The sequence below is a fragment of the Odontesthes bonariensis genome, chromosome 6 (assembly GCF_027942865.1).
Source record: "Odontesthes bonariensis isolate fOdoBon6 chromosome 6, fOdoBon6.hap1, whole genome shotgun sequence".
Classification (NCBI taxonomy): domain Eukaryota; kingdom Metazoa; phylum Chordata; class Actinopteri; order Atheriniformes; family Atherinopsidae; genus Odontesthes; species Odontesthes bonariensis.
In genome coordinates, this window is record NC_134511.1 from 9126899 (window position 1) to 9142969 (window position 16071).

Below are 16071 nucleotides of genomic sequence, written 5' to 3' on the forward strand. Positions count from 1 at the left end.
TTGAACTCTGCCTGCCAACCACCGTCCATGTTAATTCATTATCAAGTTAATTTGTGTGCCCACAAGTCCAGAGTGGGCAGGTAGGATTACTCATTGAGGGAATATTATTAGAATGAATATAATGAAACGTATGGTGTAGACCTGCTTTATATGAAAAGTGCCCTGAGTTGATAGATGATTCAGCACTACATTAATGAAACTGACCTGAATTGATCAGGTTTTGTAAAAAAAAAGGGGAGATTGGTGCTGAGAATTATGACCATTTTTAAAACGTGAGCCAGGAGCCAGTAGCAATGGGACTGCTTCTGTCAGTATGGAAGGAACAGGTGAGTTTTCTATGCCCAAACAATAGGAATGACCCCTTTTATTTTTTTATCATTAAAAGTAAGATAGTAAATACACAAAGCCCACAATTGAAAGTAATATGAAATAAACCTGCATATTTTGCCATTGAAAATATCTTAATTGGTTAAGTCAAAAGGTGTTTTCCACATCAAATGTAAGGTTATAATTGCATGATTGTAATAATCAGTCGCGATCTAGGTCTGAGGCGTGAAACTCCAGGGCTGAAGATGAGTCCCACTGCACATCATGCACCATGCAAATGAAATGTTTTTAAACGCCCAAGGGAGAGCTTCCTATGTTTTACAATGACACGTCAGATAAGGCGTCTTCCCATCTCTCAACTCTGAGGAGAAACTTGGCAGCACCGGCTAAAACCCAAAGTCCAAGCTACTAAATCCAGGCTGTTCCAGGTGGGGAAAGACTCCCGAAGGACAGAATCATTTCATAACAGTGCTGGATGACTGCTGCAGATACTACAGATATGACGAGGAAAACGATCCCAAAATTCTTCTGATTATTGTCAAAAGCCTGGTATGCAGCACAATGTGGCTTCATAAACACTTAAATGTTTTCCTCATCAATACACTGATGTAGTATCACACTGATATGAGTCACATATCTTCAGGGTTGAAAAGCTACTAAAAACACAAATTAAATCACTGCATAATATTCATTAGATCTGTCACAATCATTAAATAATAACCTGATCTCAATTATTAAAGCAGATCCCAGTCATGTGTAATAATTGTAGGAATCGTCCCCCCTTTCCTGTATAAAAACAGCTGGATTAAACAGCCAATGAAAGGCTGATAAACTAACATTTACTGTAAAGTTTGCGTATGCCACTTTAAACTATTTTAAATGACAAATAAGGAAAGCCCAGGCTTGCGTGCACGAATGTCACAGAAACATCTTCCAGCTAGTAGCTCACAAGGGCAGTTATCTGCAGGCATGACTTTACAAAAGTCCCAGTGAGACTTGGGGTGATTAGGATTGGTGCTTTCAAACAATTTTAGCTGAATTAACAGGGGTTATGGAGAAAATTTGTTGAACTGAAGCCAAATATCACACATCTATAACTATCGTTGTCAAGCAGAAAATGGCAATTGCATTAGGTTTCTTTGTGTGACTGTTCATCATAAATTAAGAATTATTTTTAATGACTGATCCCATTGCTGCCACTCATACAGATACAGCCTGAAGATGTGGGGAAATGTCATCCACAATCTGGTGTTTCGCTGAGACCTCCGGATGAGTAACTGCCCGGATAAAAACGTGGATGAGAGTCGTTGCCGTCTTACTTCTCATGTCAGCGTCGTAGCTGAGAGAGCTTGGCTTGTGGACGCGGTACTGCTTCAGCAGCTTCTTGTCCCAGGCGCCGCAGTTCAGAGGGTTTCCGAGACGTAAGAATTCCCTGCAGGGGGAAAACACCAGGATGTCAGGGGGTGTAAGATGCCAACAAAGAAGACATATTCAATGGCAATGACAGCACTTTGTTAAAATTAGCTTTTTATCTGAAACCAATTCACCGTGTTGAAAATAGATGTCAGTCAGTTTTTATTTGTATAAAACCCATTCCAGTGGCTTTAAAGAAAGAGCATTAGGTTTGCCCGGGGATTAAAATAAGCTCGGCTTTACTCACCATGTAACTGACTAAAAGCCTCAGACATCAAATGTAAACATGAGAATTATTATCATCTGACGAAGGTAAAACCATCCGCAGAAACCTTGACCAAATGCAAGATATTCATCAACAAAATGAACCCGATTCACAACAGTTAATACATTTGCACAGTTGGCCAGATCATATCTCAGTGAATGCGGTATGTGAAGTCAGACGTTACTTTGCAGGCTGACTTCTGGGCCTCAGCATCTGTGGTGAACAGCAGTTTGCAGTCAGTGACGCAGTCGACTGGCATGTAACTGAATGCAAAGCGTCTCAGTGAGGGTGTGTGTCAGCTGTCAGAGTGCTGAGCGCGTAACACTGGCGGCGAGGAGCAGTTTCAGAGCGACATCAAATAGACGGAAAGACTCGGGAGCTTTGCTGCCAGCCACAGTGGCAGAACAGAGAGAACAGAGAGGGAAAACAAAGCGGGGGAGAAAAAATGATGTCGGAAAGAGTCAGGAGGAGACTGGCGGTGGACAGAGAGGAGGAGGAGGATGGGAAAGTGATTGACATATCCTCAGAATAATCAAAGGTGGAGAGGCTGCATTTACATACGATAACAAGCAGCCATGTACATGTCAAATAACTCTCTCCATTCCTCAACCGCCCATCTCACTTAACTAGCCAAGCAGAAAATGAGTATCGCTCACGCAGCTATGCTGAAATATGATTACCAGCGAAATTTTTCCTTTTTCCAAAACCATCGTTTATCAAACTTGAAAAATCTAGCAACCTCATGATGCCAGTCTAATAGAAAGAGTAAGTCTAATTAGTTAAAAAATAAATATATGTTAACTAGAGATATAGATATATATAGATATATATATATATCTATATATATTAGGGCTGGGTAAGTTTATTCGTTATTATTGTGTTAACTCGCTAATTATTTAACGCCAATAAATATTTTATCACGCATTAACGCAGTTGTTTTTTGTTTTTATTTTTTATTTTTGTTATTTTATTTTGTAAAAAAAAATCATAATAATTTGCTCTCTGCTGCGGAACCAGAAAAGAAAGTAATCGTCGGATCCACCAAACATGGAGAAGGGTACGGAACTTTTACTCGGCCATTTTCATTTTAAAGTTCTTCCAGACGGCGGAGTCGACAGAACCAAAGTCATCTGTAAACACTGCCAAGTTGAATTGTCTTCTCAGCGTAGTAGTTCCAGTCTAAAATATCACTTAAAAGCAAAACACACAACTGATAGCAGCAAGTCATTCAAGGAAACAGACAGTGGAGCGAGGCTTCTACATAAAAACTACAGAAAGATGCTGATGTTAAAAGTGTGTTTGCACAACAAATGTTATGGCACTTTCATTCATATGGCAGCACATTTAAAATAAAACTAAATGCTAAAAGCTATACACTACTTTTGAATTCATTTTTGGATTTTGCGTACAAATGTGATTAATCATGATTAATCAGGGAAATCCTGTGATTAATTAGATTAAAAATTTGAATCGTTGCCCAGCCCTAATATATATATATATATACATATATATATATATATATACATATATATATATATATATATATATATATATATATATATATATATATATATATACATATATACATATATATATATATATATATATATACATATATATATATATATATATATATATATATATATATATATATATATATATATACATATATATATATATATACATATACATATATATATATATATATATATATATATATATATATATATACATATATATATATATATACATATACATATATATATATATATACATATACATATATATATATATATACATATATATATATATATACATATATATATATATATACATATATATATATATATATATATATATATATATATACATATACATATATATATATATATATATATATATACATATACATATATATATATATATACATATACATATATATATATATATATATATATATATACATATATATATATATATACATATATATATATATATACATATATATATATATATATATATATATATATATATATATATATATATATATATATATATATACACACACACTAAAGGGTTTTGTTTTCCAGTGTCTTAATGAGGTTAAATGAGTTTAATGAGTTGAAACTTAAAACCATTCAGAGGCTGCTTCTTTTTGCAGAGTGGCTGGGGTTGTTACTTCTGGGCTAAAGTCAGGTGGAGTACCTGAGTGCCATGGGCTGCAGGGCCTGTGAGGCCAGCCTCTCGAACATCCTCTGCAGCGGTGGGTGCAGCGGGTGGTCTTCATCCCCGAGGGCTTGACCGCAGCGCTGCAACAGCCGCTGGTGGAGGCAGGCCTCACACAGCACCTGCTGGTTCCGCTCGCTGTTCACCAGGAGCTGCAGGATGTTGGCCACGGCCAGCTGCAGGTCCAGGGCATGCTGAGCGGGCAGGAGAGAGCTCAGTGAGATGACATCCAAGTGATGAGGTCCCTTGATTATTGTATTTGTAAACATTTTTTGTTCTTCTTATATTTACAATGTTGTTATTTAAAAATATATCTTGCTCTCCCAAATCAGACATATGTAAGCATTCATACGGCTGGCTGAAACTGGCTGGTTCTGACATATGAAACCCAACAGACAAAAAAGGTACCCCTTCCCCCACTTTCACAGGAAGTACATTTCCTTGTTGTGTTTCCTCACCTCCGGCTGGCTCTCAGAGGAAACGGAGGGCAGCAGGTCCAGTATGGCCAAGACGGCCCCTGGGTGGATGGCCACCATGTCAGATGAGGAAGAGAAGGTGGCAGGGTGGGAGGGGTTAGTCAGGTGGAGTTTCAGGTCAGACAGCGCTTTGACCGGGGCAGGCGGACCCGATGAACCGTAGTAACCCTGTCTGGGAGCCCAAGGAAAAAGAAAAGAGGTCACATTTAGATGTTTTTTTTTTTGTTTTTTTTTTAAATTGGAGAAACACTGGAGACTTTCCTTTTTTCGAGAGAATCTTTGTGATTCATCCTGTCGGTTGAAGGGCGGTCGCTCACTGCTCATAACAGGGACCACAAAGACTCTTCTACTTGTGATGGAACTAATCAAACTGCAAGCTTCTAATTTAACATTCTGACCGCAACTTTATTCATGAGTCAGCAGTCCTCGCACTACTGGGGCCTGAAGTCGGCCAATTAGACAAAACAGGGGTGTTGCTGTGATGCAAATTACAAACCCCCCACACTCACACTCACACACACACGCACACACACACACACAATGAGAGATGCTGGAGGGAAGGCAAGAGTCAGCATAAAGTGGAGCTGGAGCGGCTGGATCTGAGGCAGGAAACTAACTGCTGTGTAAAGGTTCACAAAAGATAGTTGAAGCTTGAAAACTACTTCATGACCAAAATGCAAGAAGACGCAAAAATGACTCAAGCATGTCTGTTTGCAGTTTCAGCTTTGGCTAAAAATTCGGTGTAATGAAGGCTTCATATTTCAACAAACTCTAACTGTTTTGGTGGTTATGGTGGTTTATGGGCCCAGAACAAAACGTGCCGGATGCCGGCTGCGTCTGAAAGTCTCACATTAAGCAAGGCGCTTTCACAGCCAGAAACAGACACTACTTAAAGAGATCAAATAACGCTGAGGATTAGCAAAAAGGATTCTCTACTTTAAAGCTAAAATCTAAAATGAAGAGGTTGAGAAAATTTGTGAACAAGTGTACGTAGTTTTCCCGAAGAAAAGAGACTAAATGAATAATCATTTTCATAGTTATTTCTGATGGATGAATGGAGATTTACGCAAAAAGGGATGAAATGCTCCTCGTTTCATCACGTGACCACCGCTTAGTTTTTTTTGTGACACCTCTAATCTCATTTAAAGGAGGGAAAGAAAATGAGCCAATACCTTTCGTCATGTTTTTTACAGTCTGACATCAGTAAACCTTTTTTTTTTTCTAAACAAGCGCCCCTATCCTCAGATCTGCTCGCCTTATGAATATGCAGTCTTGGATCTGATCCAAATGGGCAGAGGGTGATATTTTACAGGAGACTCTGACAGCTCACAAAGGTGGAGTGAAAAGAAAAGGAAAAAAAAAACGACTAAAATGTCCTTTTGTAAACTAAATTCCTATGCAGGAGGCTGAGCAGGAATGTGATGGGAAACAATCGCCTCACTTAGACAAAGTGTTTGGTGGGTTTCATCTCCTCTTTTTCTCCTGAGAGGACGTGTTGAAAAGTGTTTTGACATAATCAGAAAAACAGACCTCTCTAATTTGTGGAAACCAGTGGAATCCACAGTTATATTATATGAGATTGCTGCTGCTTGTGCTTTTTTTTTGTTTGTTTGTTTGTGTGTTTGTTCTCTGCTTGTCTGCCTACAGGTGCTCCCGGTGGCTCTAAGGCTGGATTCCCCACAAAAGCCGTGAATTGTCTTCAGTTTTGTTTTACAGGTGTAGCAGCTGGTTGTCGGATTTTTCATTGTTTTCTATGTTTGTCTCTTCATATTTCTGTTCCTTTTTTTTTCTTTCTTCGCTCTCCCTCTCTCTCTGTCCCCCGGTCCTGTTCGGCACTATCACATGTTAAGTATTGTAACAAACAAAAATAAATAAATAAATAAGGAGTTGATGGGCATCAAGGGGAGCTTTACATTCATAAAGCTTCCCTTGGCATAGCAAATGTGTTTGGCATAAACGGTATTCAGATTACAATTCTGCTGCCATAATGCTGGACAGGACAAGGGGTAAAAAAAAATTTAAAAAATAATAAAAATAATAATAATAATTTGTGGAAACCTGAATTAAATTTAATCAGTTACTGAATCCCTTGGGAAAAAAAATGTACCTTGATAGGAAAATATCTCTTTGTGTTGTATTTATTCCCCACGAAAGAACCAAAATAAAGACATAAGGAATAATCTTGGAATTAATACCGTTCATTTAATGTCTGTTTTACTATCAAAGACTCCAGCCGAGCTGAAACTGCTAAAGCCCTATGTGATATCAGTGAATATTTGGTTAGAGTCCTAGCTCTGAGCATCAACTGAAGGTGAGGATGATGAAGAGGAGAGGATGAACGTGAGGAAGGTGGCAGAATGCTGTAGCTACCTCTTCCTGGCGAGTGCTGGTGTGCCCCACGGAGAGGGCAGCGAGGTCTCGTGAGTCAGGCAGGGAGGCACCTGCTCTGCACGACTGCAGCACACACACACACACACACACACACAAAAAAGAAAAAGAAAAAAGAAACGCATCACACACACACGCACACACAAAAAAAAGAAAAAGAAAAAAGAAACGCATCACACACACACACACACACCCAAAAAAAGAAAAAGAAAAAAGAAACGCATCACACACACACGCACACACAAAAAAAAGAAAAAGAAAAAAGAAACGCATCACACACACACACACCCAAAAAAAGAAAAAGAAAAAAGAAACGCATCACACACACACACACACACACACCCACAAAAAGAAAAAGAAAAAAGAAACGCGTCACACACACACGCACACACACACACAAAAAAAAGAAAAAGAAAAAAGAAACGCATCACACACACACACACACCCAAAAAAAGAAAAAGAAAAAAGAAACGCGTCACACACACACATATACAGGTAAAAGTGCATTCACGTGCACACGCATTCACACAGCCGTGCAGACAGGCCAGACCGAGGATGATGAGCCAGACAGCGCCAGATGTTAGAAGAAGAAAAGGAGAAAGAGAGAAGACAAGGGACGAAAGGGTTAGTGGGAAGCTGACAGAGGAAAGTGGATCAGAGCTCCAGACAGACCTTCACATGATCTCGGCATGCGGCGTGGTCATTATGACAGAAAGATCACTTTCTAAAAGAATGCTGAAGTGGAAAAAAGACACAGCGTGTTAGTCCTTAAGAAGATCTCTAGTTCAGCAACACAGAAGCTCTGAGAAGAAGGTCAGCATCCGTCAGCGCTGCAGTGAGCTTCATGATCAAAGGTCTGATCATGACGGCTGTTTTCAGCATCTCGGAAGCAGCAAGGATGCATTTGGGTTTTCATTCACTGCTTCTGCATTTTGCTTTAGTTTTTGTTCAATAAATGATGACACAGTGTAACATGTTGTGTTCTGTTCCTCATCTGAAGATGTATTTAGCTTACTGTCACACCCATAAGGATCAGATGATTTTTTATTATGCGCCAACATGAAACTTAAGAATTGGAAGAGGGTAGACGTTCTTCTTCACATGACTGTAATTAATAACCGCACTTACACCTTAGCTTAATAATTGTTGTTTAAAACAGCACACAAAGTAGTTAAAAATCTGAAAAACAACACGAGTTTAAGATATAACCCCGTTCTCACGTGTTTTTAATTTTTAGGTCACATTGATGTTGTTATTTCCCATGCCAGAATAACCCTCAGGCCAACTGAATTGGATCCTCAATCTGAAGCAGTACAAAGAAAATTCTGAGAGGTTTTTTAGATCTAAAGCAGACCAAAAGGAACATGCTAGTTTCCATGACAAACCGAAAAAGAACAGCCTGAGGTTGTTGGCCCACTGAAACATGTGGCTGCAGTCAGCTGAACTAAAACTGAAAGCTCCACTGCTTCCTTTTATACGTTGAACTCACTCTAACACAAACACAACAAGCTGGTCCTTCATTTAGCCATAAACTGTGAATGAATAACCTGTTATTAGTATGTGGACAGATAAGCTTGATCCTCCCTCTGACCCAGTAGGCTGGAACCATAGCATGAAGCCATTAGGCTCGAGGAAAACTCCACACAAGACACACAGTTTGAAACGTGTTACTGTGACATCGGATATTTGTAATTCATTCTCCGTTCACAGAACAGAATTTCACACTTTGTGCTTCGTAAACAAAAGTGTTTTATCCCAAAGGGCGGCGCTGAGGAGTGTCTGCGGTTCACTTACCTGTCAAAAGAGTCGGTGGCCATCTTGTAAAGGTAGATGAAGAGCTTGCTGCAGTGTTTGAGCGTGGGACAGACGCTGTCCCCCGCGCAGCCCCCGGGAGCAGCCTCGTCCTCCAGCAGCCTCTGGAAGGGCTGAGCGTTGGAGGGGAACACCGAGGTGGGACCCAGCTTCTTAGTGTCTGAGAAACAGCCCAGCAGCCTGGAGGATGGGAGGCAAAGTGGTTAATATGAAGAAAAGGGTGGTCATAAAGGATGCCGGTAAAATGTCCAATAAGGTCTGCAAGCATCCTGAAATGAAGTGGTGTTTCCAAGGCATCATGACTTTGTGAAACCAGAGGAACAACAGCCCCACAGTTCAAGGATTTAAGCCAAAGATACTCATTGTGCTGCTCCTCAAGCTTTAAACGGAGGCTCGCACTCGCATAGTAGCTTATAACAACATGGTAACAATAACAATACATTTTTTCAAATAACATACAGCGAATACTGCACAGTATTAGGTATTTTTTATTAATTTAGCGTTTTTTTTAGTATTAAGTATTTTTATTAAATATTAATTAAGGCTTAATGGTGTTTCCTAAAGGGGGCTCTGTTAAACCTGGCAACGCAGCCCGCTTAAACCACCGTCACACTTGACCGCAGAGCTTGCTAGCTCCTTTAGCCAGCGCGAGATGCAGGCACCATGGATCAGTTTTTAATTAAAAAAGGGCAAAAACCAGCACAAGAACCATGCTCATCTTGAATGTCTCACTATGATAACAACAACAAACTACAAATACAACATGAAGAAAGTCAAGAACATGCACGCCAGCTTCCGCTCATCCCAGTATTAAGGTAAATGTGGTCTTAATTGAAAATGTATTGGCTGTGTTGTTTCTTTTTTGTGGGATGTTTTCTATGTAGAAATACATATTTGCAAAAGGGGACTTAGTATGTTGTCGTAAAAGTGGCTCTTCCCTTGACTTTGCTCTGCCAATGTGGCTCTTGTGAAAAAATAGTGAGTATCACTGATTTAAGCGGTCTTTCGTCGAGCCGAATTCTGCTTTCGATCTGACTGACCACCCAGTTGTTGTCCAACAAATAGTTTGGTGCCCTGTGTCCAAACAGCACAGCTATATGAAAAATAATCCTGACTTGATGTCAGCTTCAGAGGGGGTTAGCAACCTCAGAGACTCGAAGTGTAAAAACATGCAGGAAAACTTGTTTTTTCTTGCTTTAAAATCACTTCCAGAGCAGATTTTTTTTTTTTTAGCCTTCATAAGCAAAAGGTTTTGTTCAGAGGCTGTCATTAGATTGTCAGGAGGAGATGGATATCATTCGCAGGATGTGGTGTGACCAACTTTTTTTGCTGTTCACACCAGAGCACTCTGAACGGAACCGTGGATGAGGCCCAACATATGCTGCAGAAGTGTGAAAGCCTTTTAAATCATAGATCAGGGTAAAGTCATGGCATTTTTTAAGCAGTGTCAATAAAGGTCCCAGGGCCACTGATTTACAGTTCTTGGTTTTGGTCTTGAATCAAAACAATGACTCTTTTGAATTGCCTGGGGTTAGTTCCAATATGGCTCAAGAGTGGCAAGACAAGCCTTGAAGATGGAGCAAAGACTGGATTTGCAAAAGTTTTATGAGGAGGAAAACACAATCACCCAATTAATTTGGTTTTAAGGACACACTGCAATGCATTTTGGTGAGAAACTGGACACAAAGAGAACTTCCCTCAGTACCACTGAATAAATCCACTGAATTTGTTGGTGAACAAACCAAAGTTTACATAATTAACAGCCACTTTAGATCCAGAGAAGAAACACGGGCAAACATCGGACATTTCACACGAGATCAGGACCAGGAAGACCGTTAATTCGAGGGAGTTTTACCTCACAGCATCGGCCAGCTTCTCATACTGGATCTCCGTGCGGAAGAAGTGCGAGTTGGCCGGCTCGTAGCGCATGGCGGCGGTGAGGGTGCAGAAAACCGTGTGCAGCAGCTCGAAAACCTGGTTCTGGTTGACACGCTCCCAGCCGTGTTGAGGCGGCTGGCACAGCGAGCGCTCCATGGCCACCAGGAGGGAGGTGATGTACACGAAGCCGCCCACCTTCCGGAACACCGTCCGAGTGCGGTGACTCTCACGCAACACCGACAACAGAGCCTGAAGGCGGAGAAGACAGACTATAATCCCATAATTTATTCCTTTCTTTTTTTATCTCACATGCCACCAAATCATTCTCTCCCAAGTGTCGGAGCTGTGTTCCTCCGCTCGTTTACGTCTCATTCGTCTTTCGCTGCGACATCTTCGTCAGCCCCTCTGGGCTTCTTTGCTTCAGTCCACTGACTGCATTTGGGGACTCATAAAAAGAGCCCAAGAACATTTGAATGCAATGTTTTTCTTATATGTAGGTAAAATAAGATGAAACTGGCCACCGATGATGCTTCTGCTTCTAAATTTGGTGCAAAAGACACACATGACAAAGGAAAGCATTCCCGGGGACATAGAACATGAACGGAGCATACAGAGACGTTCTCTTTTCTAACCGTGTGACTTCTGAAGTTATCAACGTTGACTTCATGAAGCTGAAATCAGTTTTTGGGTTGATTTTAAAATACTGAATCACAGGAGTAAGACCACTGCAAACGCGTGCTAACCTCGCCTTATTCCAGCCTTAAATTCTAAATAATGTACAGCTGTTTTTACGCTGTATGACTAAAAATCTCCGGTGCGTTTCTATGTCTGCGCTTGTCGTGATTTTCTGGAGCTCAGAGCTCTGTTGTCGTGCTTTTTACTTGAGCTGCATCAGCCACCGTAAATGTTTTACTCCAAACCAAAGTGCCGGACGGGAACACGGATAATCCAAACCCTATTCTCACGCCACGAGTAATAGCTAAGAGGCCAGTGAGTTGTCCTTTTTGCTGAATTTTCTTTGGTATATTTCATATTATATCTAGAATACTGATTGGGATTGCTAGGATCTAATACAAATATCCTCCCATTGGAGAAAAAGGGAAGTAAAACGGTGATTTGTTGCACCACTGAGCCAGCTGTTTCCTGCTGTATTAGACAACCGCCCGACTCAGCACAAAGTTGTTCTTAAGCCAATCACAGGATGTAAAACACATCCTCTTCCTGAGCTTCACGCTGAGAAGTTCAGGCTGCAGCTACACGCTAGAAAAATTAAGGTTTGGAGTGTTAACTTTACAAGCCATGCGGAGGCCTTGAGGATGAAATGCAACATTTCAGATTCAGACTGGAAGCTCCTGTAAGGAGTTAAATGAGCATTTCTCACCAGATTGAGATCAAAATCTGTTAACGCGTCTGTATATCAGCGTTCCAATACACAAACTCTAAAAAAAAAAAAAAAAGCAAGGAAAAAGGTTATTTGGATTAAACGAGGTTGGATGCGAGTTCTTTGCGGTCGCTTTTATGGTGATAATTAAAATCCCTGATTAGTGAAAAAAAAAGTAAAGCGCCGACAAGTTAATCCAGCTGAAGCCTTAAGAAGGCATGAGAATTACTTCCTCCCACGAAGGAGGGGGAATTTTGAAAATGCAATTATGCCTGAGAAAAAGAGCTGCCCTCTCATTCCTCTGGGTGTGTGTGTGTGTGTGTGTGTGTGTGTGTGTGTGTGTGTGTGTGTGTGTGTGTGTGTGTGTGTGTGTGTGTGTGTGTGTGTGTGTGTGTGTGTGTGTGTGTGGGCAGCAGAAGCTTCTACGTGCACCCAACTCTCAGCAATTACCGTGTGAAGGGCTTGAAATGCATATTGATTTTTGAAATCACAGACTTTTCTTTCCTCTATGTTCACACTGTAAATCCCTGACAGCTTTTATAGGTGCCGGCATCATCTCGCTAAATAGCAATTTATCTCTGAAGACAACAAGTAAATCCTATCTGTAATGTGGAAATCACAAAAAAATGAATTATTTTTTTACATAAGAAGCAAGGAGGAAGTGATACCCAAAATTCCATTCAGACATAAATCAGATGCATGTAAAGAAGCAGTGTGTGCTCGGGCCGCTACCCTCAGGATGTCCGTCTTCAGCTGCAGCTCGCTGGACGGGGCCGAGTGCATGAGGCCCAGCAGCGTTCCCATGTCGTCGTCGCCGCTGGGCGACAGGACGAGCTGCTGGATGATGAGCAGGGCGTGTTCCCGACACTGACGGTACTTCACGATGTTGTGGACGCAGCGAGCGCCGCCAAACTCCCTGAACAGAGCTGAGGGACAAAAGAAAGCATAAACAGAGGGACAAAACTCAGCCTTTGATAGAGAAACGGCTCAGTCAGTCTGCATAAACCTGCATCGCTGCTGCTGCCGTAGTTCACATTCCACTATGGTCATGTTACATTTCGAGCTGGAATTAAAAAGAGATTTTCATGAAACGCTCACTGAAAACTGCAAATTATCCGTCAACAATCAGCTGACTTAAAAAAATCTAAAGGCTCATTTGAAGCTTTCACCAGACATGCCGTCACAGAATATTGTGGATTGTTTCATCAGCGTGTAAATATCACAATGTGTGATGTGTAATGTTGTGTTAAATCAAATATCCAGCTGTACAACTGTTCCGCTGCAGCTACTTAAGTTTTAAACAAATACATGAAAAGAGATTAGAGGCGTTTTCATGCATCCTTTTATTATTTTCACTGTCTGGACAATAGAAATTCCAATTTCCCAGATATCACTGAATGCACCATCAGTACAGCACCAGTAATGGCTGTTCCAAACACAAAAAAAAAAACGGTGAAATATTCCCAAAGTAAGGACAGATTCTAAATGTTAGCCACAGCGAACTTGGGGGAAAAAAAAAAAGGAAAAAGAAATGCAGGGAAAGTGAAATTCACAGTTTAAGCACTAACGATCACAAAAGAAGGAGCAGAGTGGAGTCGAGTGGGTCACTCCACGCCGTGAGCTGAAGGCTACTTGAGCTTGAAGAGGTGCAAATTATGGGATGAAGCAGGAGCTGCTGTCTTTCTGGAGCTATTTTTACTAAAGCAGAAAACTGAGAAAAAAGGGCAAAATACATCGCTGCTAATGCTGCATTCAATAACAACTCAATTTATTTCTCTCTAAAAAAATTTTTTTTTAAATCTAAGAAAAACCACACCAGACGTCAGATTTCCTGCTCCGGAACATAACCCGAACGTTTGTATTTTACCAGTAGAGCTTTCGTAGCTCGTCTCCATTTCCTTCTCTTTCTTTGCTTTTTCGTGAACTGTATTACTGCTGGCAAATATTTGTAGATTGCAAAGCACCAAAGCAAACACAGATGCAGCCCAGAGTTTTTTACCCGTTGTATTCAACAAGCCCAGATTAGAAATGATGTGGACCTCCCACTTCAGAGGTAACATGAACATCACTGTGACTCAGTCAGATAGCGATGGTCAATGCTTTGATACGTTCCTCATTTCTTTATGTCATGACTTCCTTCATATTCAAATGTACATGTTTCACAGGCACATCTACATGTTTATCTATTCAATATTTCCTTGTGTCTTATTACATACATTTAGTCCCCCTGCAGGATTTGTTCATTTGTATGAAAAATTCTGTGTTTTGCAACATATGGTTCATCATTTGGATGTCAAATCTATAATACTGGGGGAAAAAGGGCCCACAGTAATATATTATCAGAGGAATAGGGCTCATTTCAAGTCTCTCTCGGTTAGACTGCCAGCTGAGAGCTTCAAGTAGAAAATGAAAAAAAAAACGTAACGACAGAGAGGTGCTACAAATATCACACATCGTGTGTGTTTCTCTGACGAACGCGGGCAGCCGTCATCAGGTCAAAGAGAGCTCTGAGCTGTCACTGATGTTTGTGACTCACCTCATTTCTACAGCTGACTGAAAGACACACACACACACACACACAAATACAAGCACGTAGGATCTGCAATTTGTTTTCTAAATTGTCTTTTTTTTCCATTTGTCTAGGTACCTAACTTATTACACTTACTCTAGCACTAGTTATGCTCTTAGCTGTTTGGTTTTGGAAGGAAATGCACTTATGATTTCTTGTGACCTACCAATGTTGAACACACTTATTGTAAGTCGCTTTGGATAAAAGCGTCTGCAAAATGATCGTAATGTTATGTAATATAATGCAATAGTTTAGCCCCAGGAGATTTCTTTGAGGGATTTAAAGAATTGTATTGAGATACTTTCTTGATCCTTGGAGGAGACGATAAAACTCATGCACACTGGGGCTGCCAGAGAACGCTGTTAAATGCAAACACAAAGGGGAGATTTGTGGACTATTTGTGAGCAAAATAAAAATAATCACAGTGTGCATTTTCATACTTTGGTGCCACCAGCCTTAAAACATGAGTCTGACACAATTAAAAAGCTTAATTGCAAAGTGTAACTCATGAGTCATAGTGTATCCCACACTGATGACTCATGTTGAGATTCAGCTCAACATCCTGCACAACATTTAAAAAAAAAAAAACCTGCCGCTGCAAAAGAGACATGATTTGAGCAGATGTTAACTGCCTTAAATGATTACAATTCAGTGAACTGCAGTGTTGGAGCCGTCTGTGCTCCAATGAATTGGGAACATGCAACGTATCTTCTCTTAGTGGGCTTCAAATGTGGTGTAAGGATCCTCTCTAAGACTTTAAAAAGCACAAATCCAGGCTGAAAAGCGTGAATGTGTTACCTGCGTTAGTGTTGGTGGTGTTGGAGCCCTGCAGGAGCACCGTCAGGGTCTCCATCACCAGCCAGGCCAGCTGCTTCTGTTCCTCTGCCACCGTGTTGTTTTTGCAGTCGGCTACAAATAGTTGCACGACAAACAGGGAGAGGAGGGTTAGCGTAAGATTGCAATTAAAATTAAATAAATTACATTTTTAACAACTAAATTAGAAGACAAAGTGAACTTTGGTTACACTGGAGTTACAACACTTGGAATCCAGCCAAATTAACTTTAGCTAAGGCCTATGTTGTGTAATTCAAACTGCTTGGACTTATCTGACTTCTTATACATTTGCAGAGCTTGAATTTGTGAATTTATGCCTACAAACAATCCAAATAATGCCAACTTTAGTGACTTTAATGACACCTTTAATGGCTCATGTGTCTGCAAAGACGAAGTGTTCTAAACAGGTGCTTCTGATGTTGTGAAAAAATACAAATTTGAAGCAAATTTGAAGCAAACTTTTGAAAGGTTGCTGAATAGAAAACATGCATCGGGTATCAGG

The 16071-nt window shown here is 40.4% G+C and overlaps 1 protein-coding gene across 6 annotated transcripts in view; it reads right to left on the bottom strand.

Annotated features, from left to right (window-relative positions):
* wdfy3 (WD repeat and FYVE domain containing 3) overlaps positions 1-16071 on the bottom strand; it is a 114094-nt gene that overhangs the window by 57681 nt on the left and 40342 nt on the right. For 5 of the 6 annotated variants that reach the window (XM_075467259.1, XM_075467256.1, XM_075467258.1 and 2 more), the window contains exons 10-17: positions 15534-15644; positions 12899-13092; positions 10763-11034; positions 8890-9087; positions 7078-7161; positions 4690-4879; positions 4211-4425; positions 1647-1759 (exon numbers count right to left, since the gene is read on the bottom strand). In XM_075467259.1, coding sequence (XP_075323374.1) covers positions 1647-1759; positions 4211-4425; positions 4690-4879; positions 7078-7161; positions 8890-9087; positions 10763-11034; positions 12899-13092; positions 15534-15644 — 1377 coding nt within the window. The remainder of the gene's footprint in view (positions 1-1646; positions 1760-4210; positions 4426-4689; positions 4880-7077; positions 7162-8889; positions 9088-10762; positions 11035-12898; positions 13093-15533; positions 15645-16071) is intronic. The other variant, XM_075467260.1, reaches the window with a different exon arrangement.